The sequence below is a fragment of the Lynx canadensis genome, chromosome A2, assembly GCF_007474595.2.
Source record: "Lynx canadensis isolate LIC74 chromosome A2, mLynCan4.pri.v2, whole genome shotgun sequence".
Classification (NCBI taxonomy): domain Eukaryota; kingdom Metazoa; phylum Chordata; class Mammalia; order Carnivora; family Felidae; genus Lynx; species Lynx canadensis.
In genome coordinates this window covers 130,222,366-130,234,926 of record NC_044304.2, presented here as the reverse complement: position 1 = coordinate 130,234,926, position 12,561 = coordinate 130,222,366, and the positions used below count along the sequence as shown (strand labels likewise).

Here is a 12,561-nt window from a genome sequence, read left to right as displayed (position 1 = left end):
ACTCTCACTTCTTCCTCATATGTTGCTCTAAATAATTAAATAAGTCTCCAGATTCTTTGAGGGTCTTTATTTAGTGATTTAGTTTTAGTTTAATTTTAGTTTAGAGACAGAGCATTAGCTATGCAATACATATTTTAGGCATCTAACACTTTGGGTTAAGAAGAGTGTGGACAGGGGCGCCTGGGTGGCTCAGTTGGTTAAGCATCCGACTTTGGCTCAGGTCATGATCTCTCAGTTTGTGAGTTCGAGCCCCACATTGGGCTCTGTGCTGGAAGCTCAGAGCCTGGAGCCTGCTTTGGATTCTGTGTCTCTCTCTCTCTCTGCCCCTCCCCCGCTCACACTTGTCTGTCTCTCTCTCTCAAAAATAAATAAACATTTAAAAAAATTTTTAAAAAGAAGAGCGTGGACAGACACAGATGTTTTATGTAGGCTTGATGGCCTCCATACAATTGCATTATGATAGAGAAGTAGATTTAGGGTCAAATCCTACCTCCCCTGTTGATGTTCTTTCATAGGGTAAGAGCCTATTGAGCATAATGTCATCCTACAGGACTGTGGTCTATTGTGCTCTCCAGTGTTATGAAGGCCCATTGCCTATCAATTAGCAATAAAAAAAAAACACCCTTCACTGTTATCAGAGGACTCCCCTGTATACTCAACATGGGCCCATGTGCATGATTATAGACCAAATAAAAATACCCAGTCTCACCCAAGTTATCTAGAAAGACTCGTCTCTTCTTGCTGATAGGTGCTCCTTCTCAGTTTGTATCAGGTAAACTGGGAGAACAAGCTTCTGGACAGAAAGAACAAGGCTGGCTGCAGATGAATTGGGTTCTAGGCTTGGTTCTAACCTCTGGGTCTGGAATTAGTCAAGGGAGTGGGATCTGCAGGGCTGTGCCTCTTCTTACAAGAGGGTTATGTAGCTCTGAGTTCTCACTGCATCAAGAGGCTGTGCAAATTAATGAAATTCATGCCCACAAAAGAAGTCTCTATGTATTTTTAGGATTATTACTTAACTTGAGTTGTTTTTCAGCCCGTAAAGTATATGAGGTGTGGGCTGTCACTTGGGGAAATTTCTACATCATCCTGCATTACTTTGGCATTCATTTGACTACTTGGTTCAATACCAGTTTGGCATTTAAGCTCAAAACAGGTGCTGTTCAGAGGTTATTTTGTTTTGTTTTGTTTTGTTTTGTTTTGTTTTGTTTTGTTTTGTTTTTAAAGAAAACACATTTTAAACAAACTAGGGACCTTTCCTGGGGGATTAGTGAGGACAGGCTCCATCCCTTCATGTGCTACTTCTCTCCCTCCCTCCCCCAACTTAATCTAGGAAGCAGTTCAGAATAAACCAGAAAAACAAATGGTCAGGGCTGAACAGGCAACAGATGAGAAGACAAGACAGAAGGCTGGGCACTGGAATGGCAATAGCAAGAAGGGGGAAGGAAAATTGAGAGACAACATAGCATAGGAAGGGAAGGGAAGGGAAGGGAAGGGAAGGGAAGGGAAGGGAAGGGAAGGGAAGGAAGGAAGGAAGGAAGGAAGGAAGGAAGGAAGGAAGGAAGGAAGGAAGGAAGGAAGGAAAGAAAGAAGGAAGGAAAGAAGGAAGGGAAAGGAGAGGAGAGGAAAGGAAAGGAAGGAAGAAAGGAAAGAAAAAGCAAGCAAGCAAGCAGGCTTTGGCAGAATAGCTTTTTTCTTTAACATTTATTTTTCCTCTAAGCACAATATGTGATTGGGTTAGATTGCACTTGTGAGAAATGTTTTCTCTCTCAGTTATTCCTGAAACCAAGATGAAAGGGAAACAAGATTTTTTAGACAGAAATGATTATTAAATTCGGAGGGGAAGGGAATGACCCTCACGTTGCCATGCCTATGTTCTTACTTTTATCTTTTGGGGGAAGTTCAGTCATAAAGCCTTTGCCAAGTGTATGCTTAATTTGCCAAGGGGCAGGAGTGAAAGTCAAACCTATCCTAATTATTGTGATTATTATTATTATTTTGTGTTTACATAGTGCCTGTGCTCCAAGGTGCTTAAGATTAGGGGAAATGTAGGAGGAGAGATGAGGTTTGGCACTTGTCATCGATCTGCTGTAACTACCACATAGACAATCCTCTGTGATTAATGACAAAATGAATGAAACTGTTGAGTGAGTGCACAGATAGTACAATATGTATTGAGTGGGCAAATGTGAAGGGAAGGGAAAAAACGCAAAACGTCATACCGTCTGTACAAGGATTTTCCTCTAGCAGTTGCATTGCAGTAAAATTGCCTGGATGAAGATGCATTCCACTGAGAGGTAGGAAAACATTCTTATGTGAATAAACCAAGATCTTATTTTAAAGGAAACTTAGAGGTACTCCTGTTTTCGCTTTTCATAGTGTTATTTGCTGTGGTAAGGCTCAAGCCTCTGTTAGTGTAAGAAAGAAGCTAGAGGGAAATGTCTTTGATCTGTGAGGTGCTTGTATATTTTGAAAATATGATTATATGCATGTGCTCGTATTTTATGACTTGGATAATCTGAAAATCAATTTGCTTTGTCAATGCTTCCTGGATTAGAATTCCACTATTTGGTCCCTATCCTAGGTAAGACATTGTTTGCAAATCGTGCTACTTGTGAGATGTTGCAGTGGTTGCTAAGGCATTTAAGGTACTGATGAAAGTAAAATGGTTGTCATGGTGACTGATAAAAATAAATGTTGAAAATGCCCTGGGTTCTTTCTTTTCCAGTCTACTAAAGAAAATTGAGCGGGAAACATGGAGGGAGAGTGGCGTTTCATTAATTGCCACTGTAACTCGTCTAATGGAAAGGTTGTTAGATTACAGGTAAGCGAAGTCCCATGTTTCCCAGATGCGCTATGCTCCAGGTAGAAAATCAAAGAGTTAGAATACAGTCAACTTTCCGCTTGAGTTAATCACTCAAAGAGTTGATAATCAGACCACAGAACCTTGTGCAATAAGGTGATGGACTTCTAACTAGCTGGTTCTAAGTTTTTGATTTTTTTCCCCCTTTTTCCTCCCTTTTGTTTTGGCTGACAGTTCTTTCAAAGTCTTAGTGAATTGAGAAGGTTCTCAGAGTCTCATTAGTAAAGGAATCTTTTTTGGTGTTTAGACTCAGCCGTAGAACCAGGAGATCCATCGATTTTAGGCTGAAGACAGTATAACAGAGAATTGTACAGTCCTGCTTTCTTATGAAAGTCGGGCGGTGTGTGAAATGCACACTGTTATCTTTCATAGATGTAATTTTTTTGATTTTTAAATTATCTAAACTGTTAACGCATGGTGTTTTTCTTTTACAAAGGGGAACCCTCATTCTCATTGTTGATGGCCAGGCATCCAGCTGTTTCTCAACCCACTGGAGGGAGGTGTATAAGAACACATCTTCACTCCTTTTTCTCCTAGGGCACCCTGTCTATTGAGAGGGAGCATAGTGCTTCTGCAAAGTGAAATTCTCAGCAGAAACTGGTGCTCAGAAGTGTCTGAGCTTCCAACCTCGCCTAAGATCATGCAGCCTGGGGCGTTCTCCTGGTCCCCAGAGCCTCTGTCTCAAGGGCAACTCAATGGCAACTTGCAAATTGCCTCCGGGCTCTGACAGTACTTTTCCCAACCCCTTTAAAAGAAGAAACTGTGTTTTCCCCTAGGAAGGAAGTTCCGAGTTCTGACTATTGCTTTTTGTTTTTAGGGACTGCATGAAAATGGGAGAGGTAGATGGCAAAAAGATTGGCTGCACAGTTAGCCTTCTGGTTAGTAAACTATTCCCCCTTTTCCCCTTATATCCTAATGTTTGTTTTTTCATCGAAATGTTGTTTTGTTTGTTCTTAGTTTGCAGTGTGCTTTTATCTGGATGTTTCTCAGAAGAGTTTAGAAAGTGTTTCCAAAAGAAGCACAGCAAGCTTCAGGTTCAATTTAGTCCCAGAAAATTCTCAGCTGCGAACATCGCAGAATGCTCCCACCACATCCCCTACAGCACTGTGAGATCAGAGTGATACCCTGTGTTGTCCTGTGGCCCTACTTTACCATCCAGAAGTTTCTGGTTGCTTTCCTAGAAAAAGGCACAGTATCCCCAGATAAAGGTATCTTTACTTCCATGTAGATGGTTTCTTCCTGTCCTCCTCCTTATATTCATTTCACATTTTAATGAATATTAGTCATTTCTTCTGTGACCAAAGACAGTTTGTGTTCAACGCACTAATTTTCACTCTCTAGCTTGTTTGCAAATTAAGTTTCTAATACCACTGTTGTTAAGGTTTGAATTATAAGTAGGATGACAGGATAATTTGTCACCCAAACAGGACATTTTTTAAGAGTAAAACAAATATTATGTAATAAGGGAAACAGGCTAAACCGGAATTGGAATACTAAATTGTATTAAAATATCCTCACCACTAACTATTAAATAGGGTGATATTCTCACCACAGAGCTAAAGAATATCCAGACAGAGACATTCTTTTTTATATATTTTGATATAGGGTATAGTGAGGCTTTTGATAGTTTCCCTTCATCACATTTGAAATACAGTAATATGTGACTGCCTCCAGTTCTAAATTTGTGAGTTCCATGGCTTCTTTTTCTTATGTTGCAGAACAGACAAAACCTCACCAGCTAGTCTAAGTCCTTGTACAGACATTCCTGTCCTGACTCTGATTGCTTGAATCACTCATGTGCCAGGCTGTTCTCTCTTTGCCAGCACCTTGGAAATGTTTTTTGCCTCCACTCTCGCTCTGTCTTGTTCTAGCTCACTGGCTTTAGTCTTTCCATTCTGTTTTGTTCATTCCCCCTAAAGTCTATCTTCAACACTCAGGACTTGTGCTGTCTTAGGACTGCCTTGTTACTGGTTCCCCTCCTCTGTTTTCTCCCTGCACTGGCCTTCGCCTCTGCACATCTGCCTGCATCCTTCTTTACATTACCCACTGCTCGTTCCTCACTTTGAATTCGTGTATTGCATCTCCACCTCCAGTATCAGTCACTAAAAATAGTGAGACTCAAGAGTCCTCTCTCAGGCCACATCTTGTTGTGCACTTTCTTCCACAGCTTTCTTTTGTCCTCAGACTCAACAGTGACCTCCGGCCATTAGGCCAGACTCTTGAGGTCAGCCCACTTACCGCTCCTCTGAGCTCTCATTTCTAACCTTCAGCATAGTCATCCCTACTTTTAAGTCTCCTCTGTGTGTTACCCCAGTGTCTTGCCTGCTATTGCCAGCCGTTGCCACGTTTGAGATCCTCAGCCTGAACTGCTTCTGTTTTCCTCTCTGTGCATCAGTGTTTGGGAAGAAGAGCCAAGTGCTCTGTAAGCTTTCAGTCTTCTTAGCTCGTCTCTTTAACCCCAGCTTTTCAGCAATACTGGTCACAAAGTCTCATAAATAACCTCAAAGGACAACTTTTACCTTTTTCCAGAAGAATCTCCTTCCCTTGTGTCCATCTTCTTCCACAGTGTCTTCTGTGTGGAGGTGAACAGGTACACGCACAGACTCTAGGTTCATGTCCTCAACTGGCAGAATGGAAGAGATTGTTTCCCTGGATGAAGGAGTGAATGCTCTGCCCAAAATGTGTGTAGCCCCCAGTAGGAATGAGCCAGAGATTTAATAAAATCAGGGGCCCCAGCAGGATTTAGCTGACACAGAGAATGTAGCCTGCTGGCTTTGCACTGACTAAGAACAGCCTCTATAGAAAATGTTAACATTTTGAAAGCAGTTCTAATTTCAAACTAGCACAAGAATGCTTATTATCAGAGTACCAAACGCGTAACTTTGAAGCTAATCTTTTTAGCTTCTAGTCCATATGGAAAGTGCTTGATGCTTTGTAGCGGTAATATAGTTCTCTTCAGCTACTCACTTCGTCTTAGAGATTTTTCTCAACTCTTTGGAAAGATTATTTCCAGACTGTCTTCCAGAGAACTCTGGCTTCCTTCACAAGATTGAAGTTAAAAGTGTAGTGTTAAATTGGTAAAAATGCGTAATCTTTGACATGACTAATACTAGGAAATGTAATTATTATTTTGTTCTTTGTGTCACAAGTTTTGCCAGACATATATGAAAAATTCTCATCTACTGACTGGAGAAATTTCTTCTTCTTTTTCTGCTTTTTCTTCTCTTCTTTTTCTTCTTCTTCTTCTTCTTCTTCTTCTTCTTCTTCTTCTTCCTCCTCCTCCTCCTCCTCCTCCTCCTCCTCCTCCTCCTCCTCTTCTTCTTGTTCTTCTTCTTCCTCTCCCTCCCCCTCCCTCTCTTCCTCCTCTTCTTCTTTAAGGAGAATGATTCATTTATAGAGCGATCACTTATTTTGTTCTCAAAGAAAGCTTCTTCTTACCAGAAAGCTATTAGAGCAAATCATCCCTTAATAATTTAAAAAACCCGCTGTGAGGTTGTTAGACTTGTGTTGATGGTACACCAATTCCTGCTAATTAAAATGGTTTGGGTTATAAGACGAGAGATGCGAATCGCATTATTTACTTAGTTTTTTAAAGAATGCCAAGATCTATAGGAGACAAGAGGAAAAGGAGGAGGATAATGGTATAAATTGGAAGGAAAAAATTTTATGATACATTCAACTAAATGTCAGTGCCTCAAGGTTGTAAGAGTTCTCCTATTGAAGAATAGACACCTATTAGGTAGTGGACAGAAAGTACATTTGACAGAAGGTCCTCGGGCTTTAAGCCAAGTACAATTTAAGCAGCCACATTGGCTAGCTTGGTTCATCGCCAGAGCCCTGTCTCGCTAATCAGTTTCAAAGATTTTCACAATTCCTGGCCTTTCCCCCTTAAAGAAAACCCATCACTCCTTCAGGTCAACAGATTTATCCCCTTATCACTGTTCATTTTCCTTCTTGCCCATACAAGCTAAGATCAGTCAACAATAGTGATAGTGGTTCAGAAGACTCGAACAGGGATTTTGTAATGTACAGTGATCTGCTAACAAAAAGTGCCCCATTTAGTCTTACAGCATGCTGCTTGTGCTGGAATCTAATGCTGTGTACATTTGTTTCCAAGTTTACTAAGTTCAGGGAGGGCTAGTGTACTTTGTACAGTGCACCGAAGGAAGACATGTGGATGTTTATAGCTTATACCTTTCAAAAGCCAACATAATGTGTCCGGGTATACTGAAACTGTAACACAAGTAGGAAACGCAGACTAATACCTTAAAAATAAAGAGCATTTTCATTGACCCTCTTTTACATAATTCCTCAGGAGAAGAAAAATGCTTTTACATCATTTTTATTCATCCTTACCAAAGATGTTAGAAAACATTTTTTTTCTGTAGAGTAAAATATGTTTGAAATCTAAAATTAGCTATCCTTTGAATATCGATGGTCAAATTTAATAAGCAGATTAATTTGTTATATATTTTAAATATTTTTTTAGTTGAATAGGCAGTAGAACCATCAAAAACAATATAGAGGGTACAAAAGAAATGTGAATCAATGGTAGTAACACCCCCCCAAGACTTACCAGCTTATCCAGTAATTGCTAGGTAATGTTTACCACAGAGAGTGTTGCATTAAAACTATAACACTGGGCCTCCTTACTTAATTTTTAACAAGACATTTATATGGAAAAATGCATCCACTGTCTTGGTTTAAGACACAGACCTTCTACAGAGTGAAAGGCAGCTGTTTGCAGGCCTGACTGTTGAAGAACTATCCACACTTGTTTTCTTTTGTACAGAACTTCTATAAGACTGAACTGAACAAGGAAGAGATGTATATACGCTACATCCACAAACTCTATGATCTGCATCTCAAAGCCCAAAACTTCACAGGTAATTCTGTCTTTTGGCTCAGGCTGGGGGAAGTGGGCTGGACACTGGTGTGTTATACATGGAAACTCCTTTGCTTTTTAGAATCCGAGCTGAGGACTCAAGCATTTTCACTTTAAAAGGGACCTTTTTAATTGGATCGGTATTTCTAAGCACTCCATTTTAATTTGTTTATTGGCTTTTTTTACTATATCTTTTGGTATCGTTTTTTAGAGATTGCTTTTGGGGTTACAAAATACATACCTAACTTGTCAGAGTCTACTTAGAGTTGGTATTTTAGCCATTTCAAATTAAGTAACGTTATGTTGTGGTTGTCCTATGTAGTATCATGTGTGCATCTGTGGAAAACCCTATTGGATAATGCCTTAATTTTTACTTTGAACGGTCATAGTTCTTTTTAAAAATTTAAGAACATTAAATAGTCTATCATATTTGCTTATATATTTACTGTTTTTGTTGTTCTTTCTTCATTCATGGAGGTTCTCACTTTCCCCCGTTACCATTTTCATTCATCCTAAAGAACTTGTCTTCATATTTCTTTTTAAGTACATCTAGTGGTGAAGAATTCTCTTCATTTTCCTTCATCTGGAATGTCTTTATTTTACCTTTATCCCTGAAGGATATGTTTGCTGGATATTAAATTCTAGGTGGACAGTTGTTTTGTTTCAGGACTTTAAAAATGTTGCTCTACTGTCTTCTGGCCTGCATGGTTTTCAGTGAGAGGTCTGCAGTCATTTGTATTCTTTCCCTGTAAATAATGTATAATATTCTCTGGTTGCTTTCAGGACATTATCATTGGTTTCCACTAATTTCTTTAGGATGTATATGGGCATGGCTTTCTTTATCCTGTTTGGGTCCACTGAGTTTCTTGAATTTGTAAACTTATTTCATCCTCCAAATTTGGGAAGTTTTCAGGCATTATTTCCTCAAATATATTTTCTGCACCACTCTTTCTCTTTTGGGACCCCAGTAGACATAAATGTTAGGGCTTTGGGTATTGTTCCATAAGCTCTTGGGGCTCTGCTCATGTGTTTTTCAATTTGTCTTCTTTCTTGTTTAAATTAGATAATTTCTGTTGATCCATTTCCAAGTCCATTGACTCTTTTCTGCCATTTCTATTCAGCTACTGAGCCTTCCAGTAAAAGTTTAATTTTTGTTTAATTTTTGCTTTTTTGTGGGTTTTTTTTTTGTTCTTTTTATTTTGTTTTGTAGCTTCAGTTTCGTTGTAGAGAACTTGTATCTTTCTCTTCAAGAGTGTTCACTTTTACTTTAAGGAGCATGGTTACAGTAGCTGCTTCATAGTATTTATCTGTAAATCCAACATCTGAATCTTGGGGTTGGCATCTGTTAATTAATTGCCTTTTCCCTTTGAGATGTGTTTAGTTATCCTGTTTCTTTGAATGTCAAGTAATTTTGGGTTCTATCGCAAACATTTTGAATATTATGATACTCTGGGTTCTGTTAAAATCTTCTGGAGAAGATCGACTTTTTTTATTTCAGCAGACAATCGGTCCAGTTAGATATGAACCTCAAGTCCTGAACCACCTTCTGAAGGTTGTGATTCTGATGTTGGTATAGTTTCTAATGCCTCTACAGTACTATTCTGGTCTCACCCACATGTGTGTCACCCAGGAAGAGCCTGGGAACTGACCAGAGGTCTGTCAGAATCTTGATTATGTTGATTCTGATCTGTTGAATGTACGTGCTTCTTGGGGCACTGTACAACAAATATAAAAATGCCTTTCTCTACATGCCTCCTCTCTGTGATGGTCCTCACATTTCCTACCTCACAGAGATTCCTTTTCCTGGCACTCTTGCTTGATTGGAACCAATTAGTCAAAGCCAAGCCTTGACCCTCTACACACTGTAATGCACTTCGTACAGTCTGTCTTCCTGGGGACGAGGCAGTGAATGTAAAAAAAATAACCCATCAAAGCCACTGCTGCCACTGTGTTTGTCCTCACTGTCCCCACTGCAGGTGTGCACTGTGTTCCTGGGATTCAGAGGAGGGTAGAAGGCTCAAAAGTACTCCATCCCACAGGAAGATCCTTTCCTCAATCCTCTGACCAGAAGACCTTTGCTTGGGTTTTTTCTGCACATTTCCATTTGTAGTTCCAGGAGACAGGACAAGCTAAGCCAGGAGATTAAGAAAGGCTAACAAAAACAAAAACAAAACAAACAAACAAAACCCACACTATTTTACTGTCATTCTTTGAATATTGATTTTCTTACTTTGCCCACCCCCTTTTATTTACTTGTCAGAATCCTCCAAAACTTGCCTTATATATTGAGCCTAGGTTTTTAGTTACAATCAGGGAAAAGTACGACACAAGGTGCCTACTACATCACAAGCAGTATAAGAACCCTTTAACTGGATTTAGGAACTTAAATTTTAGTCCTTTGCCACACTGTTCTTCCCAGGAACTCCTGATTTGTGGCCCCTCCTTCAGCTTTAAAAGAATGCAATCCCGAGGTGCCTGGGTGGCTCAGTCAGTTGAGCATCCGACTCTTGGTTTCACCTCCAGGTCGTGATCTCATGATTCATGAGTTCGAGCCCCGTGTCGGGCTCCATGCTGACTGTGCAGAGCCTGCTTTGGATTTTCTCTCCCCCTCTGTTTGCCCCTCCCCCACTCACTCATGCATGCGCATGCTTTCTCTCAAAATAATAAACTTAAAAAAAAGCAAAAGAAAGAAATCCTTTCTGTAATGGTGAGTGTGTTGCCAGCATTTAAATAATGCCTACAGTTTCACTCTATCAATTAATAGAAGGTCTGTGTTTACTCAGTTTACTGAGTGTGGAGACTTTGATGTTATCTTTGGTAACTCTCAGCCTCCCTCGAGTAACCATTCACCCATTCACGATGTTCTATTGATTTCCCGTCCTAACAGTCTCTCAAAACCATTTCCTCTTCATTGTTCACCCTCACCCCACTGCCTGAGTTAGGGCTTCATCGGCTCACACCCGGACTGTTTCTTAATTATCACCAGAGTTATTCTCTAGAGCAGGGGGGTGGGGGGCAGAAAACTACTGCAGACCAACCACCTGATTTTCTAAAGAAAGTTCTATTAGAACTCAGCCATACTCAGTTACTTGGATATTGTCTGTGGCTGCTTATGTGCTACAAAAGGCAGAACTGAGTAGTTGCAACAAAGACCATGTGGCCTGCAAGCTAGATTATAAGTTATTTGCTGTCTGGCCCTTTAACAATTTCACCAACCCTTTCTCTAGATGTAACTGTTTTCAATTGATGTCTTCTACAAAAAAACAAGTTTAAGCTCTTTACTCAAGGTCCATCGTAATAAAACCAACACCTGTCTATTCAGTCTCATTTTCCCACTTGTACATTCCTTGTCTTCATCCTTAAGGACGTGTTCCTTTACCATCTTTTCCTGGAATTTTTTTCCTTTTCTTTTCCTCAGCCCCTCCATGCTCCACCACCCCTCTCCCATGGGCTGAGTTGATGATTCCAACTCTTTTCCCAGTGCATTTTTTTTTCAGATATCCATTAAAGCACTTATCACATTATTTTTATTAATAGTTACATAAGGTGTGTGTGCGTGTGTGTGTGTGTACGTACGTACCTAGATAGGTCGGTAAGTAGGTAGAGATATCCAGTTGAAAGGTGAATTCCTTGAGGACAGAGATGATGTTTTCTTCTTCTTAGTCTTCTCAGTTTAGTGTGCAGCACTGTGAGGGTTAAAAAAATGCATCACCGATAAATTTACTCAAATTTAACACCTGCAGAGATTTTTCTTCTTCAGTATCAGTAATTCCTGAGTCACTGAGGAAGCCCCAGTCTTTCTTCACACAGATGTGCTGATGGTTTTGATTAAATAGACTAAGATTTTGCAGGTATGCTGTCTGAGAGTTTCAGTGACCATTTTTAGAGTAGTTAGTAGCCATATTTTGAGAGAAATGGTAAAGCTAGTTTTTATTAGCTATGAAAACCACCTAGTGGACTTGTTTTAAAGTCCATTTAAAAAAGAAATGAGGGAGGGAACTGAGGACAAGCTTTTCCAGCTACGTACTAGACATAGTTTGGTTCTCCAAAACAGAGTCCAGATCTGATTCTATTTTAGAAATGGGAAAATTGTTTTTCTTTAATTTGTTCACTGAACTTGCAGGTTTTATGTTCCCCGAAGTCATAAGAAAGAAGTCCTTCCCCCATGCAACATTTTATTCATCACTTCTCTGTGTTCATTTTTGTGTATCCTTGAAGAAAGTGAAAATAATGGGAAAACTTTTCTAACTTTTCTCTTTGTAAGATTCTGTTGAAATGGCCTAACCCTTTGCAGCCTTTTGTGACCGTACTCTCCATTCCTAATTCATATCTAGTTTTCTCTTATGTTTTTTTGTCACATATGGTTGTCCTCACTGTATATTTGTCAAGGGGATGGCCCCTGTTTAATTATGCAGTGATGCCTTTTGTTCAAAATTATAAATACTTTTTAAAAGATCGCTGGAAATTTTAGATGTGATTCATTCTTCCCTCTTCAATGCATGATACTGTCTTCTAAAGATGCAGAAGAATAACTATACAACATATTACAATAAAACATCTACAGTTTGCTAATGTATTTAAAATCAGCCTCGGTAGTCTCCTGTGTTGCTTACGCTTCAAAGGTATATACGTTTTCTTTCATGAAAATTTTCTATAGCTTCCTTTACACACACCATTTACCCCAGATAGACATCATCATTTTCCTGAAGCAGATTCCGAAACAGGTGTAATTTATTTTCACTTCTTTCCGTGTCACCATTCAGTCATTTGTCAGCCTCTCCTGATGGCTTGCCAAACCTGCATGTATTCTGGGACT

The 12,561-nt window shown here is 39.6% G+C and overlaps 1 protein-coding gene across 7 annotated transcripts in view; it reads left to right on the top strand.

The window, feature by feature from the left end:
- Positions 1-12,561, top strand: part of DOCK4 (dedicator of cytokinesis 4) — a 433,703-nt gene that overhangs the window by 376,917 nt on the left and 44,225 nt on the right. For 5 of the 7 annotated variants that reach the window (XM_030308249.1, XM_030308251.1, XM_030308246.1 and 2 more), the window contains 4 exons: positions 2,555-2,581; positions 2,726-2,821; positions 3,678-3,738; positions 7,653-7,746. In XM_030308249.1, the coding sequence (XP_030164109.1) occupies positions 2,555-2,581; positions 2,726-2,821; positions 3,678-3,738; positions 7,653-7,746 (278 nt within the window). The remainder of the gene's footprint in view (positions 1-2,554; positions 2,582-2,725; positions 2,822-3,677; positions 3,739-7,652; positions 7,747-12,561) is intronic. The other 2 variants (XM_030308247.1, XM_030308245.1) reach the window with 1 other exon arrangement.